The sequence below is a fragment of the Nanorana parkeri genome, unplaced genomic scaffold (assembly GCF_000935625.1).
Source record: "Nanorana parkeri isolate BGI_ZX_2015 unplaced genomic scaffold, ASM93562v1 scaffold490, whole genome shotgun sequence".
Classification (NCBI taxonomy): Eukaryota; Metazoa; Chordata; class Amphibia; order Anura; family Dicroglossidae; genus Nanorana; species Nanorana parkeri.
In genome coordinates this window covers 253,573-258,902 of record NW_017306758.1, presented here as the reverse complement: position 1 = coordinate 258,902, position 5,330 = coordinate 253,573, and the positions used below count along the sequence as shown (strand labels likewise).

The window sequence follows — 5,330 nt, the reverse complement described above, 5'->3', positions numbered from 1 at the left end:
CAGTAACCCCAATGCAAGAGATAGAGGCACCTGGAATATCTTGAAAGAGCACATGCAATCAAATAAAAATAAGGAGCACATACGGTCAAATTATAGTACATAATTAGTGCTGATAATATTTATGTAGCTCTTAAAGATGCTTGTAGTGTGTCTTGACGAATAGTATGAAGCTGATCGGGTGGCTGCAGACAGAGCTTCCATCTTGCTTCGGAGGAGCTGGACTGAGTTTAGTCCGAACCTACTAAAGATGTGTACCGTACATGATTATAAAGGGCGAAAAAAGACTGAAGTTCATACAGTTTAACCTGTCACAACCCCTGTAGCTTTGGTCTAAAGCAGGGATGTCCAAACTGCGGCCCTCCAGCTGTGGTGGAACTACGAATCCCATGAGGCTTTGCAAGATTCTCACAGCCACAGACATTACTCCTGGAGAGAGATGCTTAATGGGATTTGTAGTTTCACCACAGCTGGAGGGCCGGGGTTTGGACATCCCTGGTCTAGAGGAAGGCAAAAACACACATAAAACACAAGCAAAAGGCATAGCTCTTGCATTATGTTAGTTTTTAATGCGCTGTTTTCCAACATGTTGGTGTGAATGGGCCCTTAATACTTTAATTTTGCTGTTTATAGATTTTTACATGAATTATATTTTTTTTTTACTATTCATATAACATATTTGTTTTACAAATCAACCTTTAATACAGGGTGAACTGCTATGGCCCATTCAGTTTTGTGTACTTTTCAGCTTGAGCTACTAGCTGTGTAAACAGCAAAACAGATAAGTATAGGCTGGGAACAACAGTGCATTCTCTTTAAGGCCCTAGAGTTATGTCTTCTATGTCCTGGGCATTAAGGATTATAGCTAACATTTTTTGATAATAGCACGTTTTATGGTGGGATACACAAATATGTAATGTTTATAGCTGATCGAAAATAAAATATATAAATATAACATTTCTATGAATGTAATACATGCTAATATTTTGACATTTCTTTGAATTTTTGGTTTAAGAATATTTTTTTTATCATTTAACGAATGTTTATATTGTTTTTTCCAGGCACTGAAGAACAATGACAGACACGGTAATTGGAAACTCTTCTAACCGTTGGACGTGCCCTAATGACAGACAAATGACGGGTCTAAGATCTAAGTAAGTGTAGCTGAAATCTTTGATTTTAAGAGTTTGTTTGTATTTTTTGTTTTCTTTTTTTTTAAAGAAAATCCTTTTGGAAGTATTCCAGTGGAAACGGTGACGTTTGAAAAACACAGTAGGGTGCATTTCTGAAAGCATGTACAACACTTTTCTGGTGGTATGGTCCCTTTAAAACAATCTACACCTAATTCATGTGGCAAGCCTTGTGACAGTTTTGGTTGCAGTTCCAACACGTGCAGCAGATTCAGATAGTTCTTATTACTGCCACTTTAAGAACCTGAGATTCCTCATTCAGCTGGTAGCCAGGTGATACCCTAGCTGGTAGCAGAATGTAAACAAAAGAGCCAAGGATGTTGGCTGGCATAATTACCTAAATATAGCCATATATGGGTAATGATGTCATCCAGGATTCCCTTTCCTGTTGTTTACATTCAGCTGTTGGCTGGGTAATCTTCCAGTCAGCTGCTGGATGGCGTCAAAGATGCTCACAGTAATAGTTGGCTGAGCCTGGTGGGGAATTCTGAGAGGCTAGTTCCCCATCATGCCAGGCTACCTTGGGATTGACAGCAGGCAGTGGATCGATTCCAAAGCTAATAGCTATTGGCTATTAAATCTTCCCACTGCTTGCTCTCAATCAGTAGCAGAGCAGATCTAATGAGGAACTAGTCCCTCAGCATCCCAATCAGGCTTCCCCCCCATTGTCATTGTCACTGATTATTAAGGACGCTGTCAGCTACACACCAGAACAGAAATAGAAGTGAAATCTATCAAGGGGGATATTTGTTCAGATGACAACTGTCTAATAGGGTAATTACCTTATTTGCAAAGATTTCCTCTCAACTGTCGTGTCTACAGGACAGGACGTAAATTTTATTGAATAGGACCCAGAAGGTTAAAAAAGAAACCTGGCACAAAAATACATATTGTATATTTTAAATGTTGTTTCTGTTTGTATAACATGCAGCTGTAAGCAAAGGCAAGCTGTATAAATCACAAAAAAACGAACAATGGAATAAACAGTAATAATAAAATGTATTAAATAAATCAGTAATAGCCTCTCATAGAATATCTTAGCTTTGACTGTTCATACATATCAAAACAAAAAGATACACATAATTTGTAGTATATATTTATTAAGAGTAGGACACCTATGAACCTAAATTTACTGAAGATATGGTGGAAGTGACACTAAACTCAGGAGTTAAATCTTAAAAATACATTCAAGTTCCCTAACTATTAACAAAAATGTGTCTTATTTGTGTATCACTCATCTGTAGATCCTCAAATAATCTCTGAATTGGTGCTGACACTGTCCTTCCTTCTGGAGGGGGGCTACTTTTGTTCTCCATGGTCGCAGTGTGTGTTGTAAAGTAGCCACCGCTCCAAGCTCACTCCTGTGATAGACTATACTGTAAGTACAAATTAGCCAAAAAGCCGTGAGATTGTAGTCCATCACAGGAGTGAACTTGCAGTAGTGGCTACTTTACAGCAGACACTGCGACCATGGGCAAGAAAAGTAGCCGCCCCCCAGAAGGAAGGACAGTGTCATCACCAATTCAGAGATGATTTGAGGATCTACAGCCGAGTGATACAGTTACAGTAGTAGTTACAGTACTTAAATGCATTTTTAAGATTTAACTCCTGAGTTTAGTGTCACTTGAAGATTCAGCATTACCTGCTTGGTCTATGTAATACAACATGAAACTAGAACATAGCAAAACAGTGCTAAGTCATGTAATTTTTTTTATTGGAATATTTAAACATTTTAATTGGTGTTTCAAAGGTTTAGATCCACATTTGTTTGTTCCATTTGATGAATGTTTGTTTGCATTATAAGAGTGTATGGGCAAATCTGATGCCAAATAATTGACTAGTGTGTTGAAGGTGAACAGTATAGCTAACACAGGTCAGGCAACACCTGCAGGAACATGTACCATTTATAGCAAAACTCCAGTTTACTAGAGCTGGTGGAAATGGAATGGAAAGCTAGTTACTAGAAGAATGTGAGGGTGCATTTTTCAGGCATTTTTAGGCGCTTCCATTGCAGTCTACGGGGCCAAAAATGCATGATTTTGCACGGAAAACACCCATGTACTTTTACGAGCTACAAGCAACACAGGTGTTCAGGTGTGAATAGGTGTCAATAATGGGATTCTTCATGTTGATCATTGTTGTGCTTTGGGAAACACACAACAAAACCCTTAGGTGTGACTAGTGGAGACTAGTGGAGTGATCTTCACTAGTGAAGTGATCCAAAGCCTTCACAGCTAGAATGGGTTGCAACTCGCAACCTGGATGTCAAGTCTATGTTTTCTCTGCAACCTGCCCAGTCTCAATCTCTAGGATAGTGATTGATAGCATGTATCACTAGAATGGGCCCATACATGGACCCACTGAGCTGACTGCAGTATTTGTGATGTTCAGCGACAGAATTAAGGTATTTACAGGGCAGAAGAAAATTTAAATTTGGGTACACGTTGACTGGTGGTAGGGGTTGGACCAGGGGTACAGATTGTTTTGCTAGCTAGGGATCTGCTTTAAACGAGTTGCCTGAGTTGGTTTGTAGTATTTTTATTTTGAAGGCATGTAGCTGCCAAAATATAGTTGGATTTAAATAACCTTTTAAGGAACAGTAAAGAACACTGATACATTTGTTTTTGGAACAGTAATTTTGTTTGCAGTGCTGGAAATCTAAATGATTTTAGCTGTAATTTGGACTTCTCCAATTAAACATCTCACAGATGCCCTGGGAATAAATTAATTCACTCATTTAATTTTTTTGCAATTTAAATGTGCATATTTTATTAAACAAGAAAATTCTAGGTTATGAATGTTCTCTCAGTTTATCCAAAGCCACAACTAATTACAATCTGACAATTAACATTTGATTAAGACATCATTTTAACGCAGATATGACTTGATAAATCACTCCTATTTAAGTTGAATGCTTTTTCTATATATCCTCAAATCCTTAATTAAATAGATCACTCCTTTTTATTGGCTTTTCGCCATGATTAATAAATGGAATTCTGTGCTGTGCACATTATTTATCATTGGTTAGTTGGAGCAAAAGTGTTCAATATTTCTGTTTTACTGCTGAAATCATCCCAATTCACTAAAATCTCAGTGTAATGACATTAGTTAGCAATTACCCAGATTCAGCAATTACATCATTACTGCATTCTGAGCTCACTCAGTGAGCATGTGAAATATGGAGGCTGCCATTACTGAACTCTCAATATCAAAATATTATTTTCTTGAATGCAATGTTAACCCTCTTGTGTCTGGAAACATGTAATACAACAAGAACGTATGAATTTTTTCTGGCTGATCATCTGGGTTCTTGGTTAACGACTTCTAAATATTTAACCCCTTTTTCTATTGTCCATACCATAGAATGGCGTGGGTTATGCAGTCATTAGACTGAGAATAGTGTAGCTGATAACAGTCAGCACAGGCAGAGTGCACAGATAGTTATAGGTGCACATGATTTCTGACAAGATCAACAGGTATTTTTTTGCACTTATCAAACGGATATAACAAAATATATTTAAGAGTCCATAGGAGACCACATAAAAAAAAATTGTCCGGATTTACATACAATTTTTTAAGTATATCTAAAGCCATCTTTTTTTAGTTTTGGAAACTGGTGAGTTTTAGAACCCCTGCCATGTTTTATTGCTGTTGGTGTTCCCACTAGGGACATTTTTACTTTATCTATTTGTCCCGGTGACCATTATCACCGTGACTGAAAAGAAAGGAAGATCAAATATTTTGAGTTGGCACCAGAACAGGAATAGAAAGAAAATTTGCCAGTGGGGACACTTTAGAGCAGCGGTCTCAAAGTACGGGCCCGCGGCCCAACTACGGCCCGCGAGCCGGTACTAAGTGGCCCGCAGCCAGCTGACAAGTCGGGCACACGATCACGGGCCACGTGCCCGACTTGTGGGAGCAGCTACACGGTCTGTATCTTCGACGGATGCAGACCGCAGAGCTGCTCCTGTCAGCTCCGGCCGGAGCTCTGTCAGTTCTGAGCTCCGGCCGAATGATGGATCATTAGTAAGGTTTAGTGCAGACCTTACTAATGATCACCGCTAGATCACTCGGGAACGACGATGTGCCTCCTCCCTGCACGGATGAAAGCAGGTGAGGGGGCTTGGAAGGAAAGGAGGGAGG

The 5,330-nt window shown here is 39.1% G+C and overlaps 1 protein-coding gene across 1 annotated transcript in view; it reads left to right on the top strand.

Moving 5' to 3' along the window:
- The first annotated feature begins 1,122 nt into the window (after positions 1-1,122).
- The window catches only part of RPH3A (rabphilin 3A), a 161,341-nt gene continuing 157,133 nt past the window's right edge, over positions 1,123-5,330 (top strand). Inside the window, exon 1 of the mRNA XM_018560946.1 lies at positions 1,123-1,151. Within this exon, the coding sequence (XP_018416448.1) occupies positions 1,132-1,151 (20 nt within the window). The 5' untranslated portion in view covers positions 1,123-1,131. The remainder of the gene's footprint in view (positions 1,152-5,330) is intronic.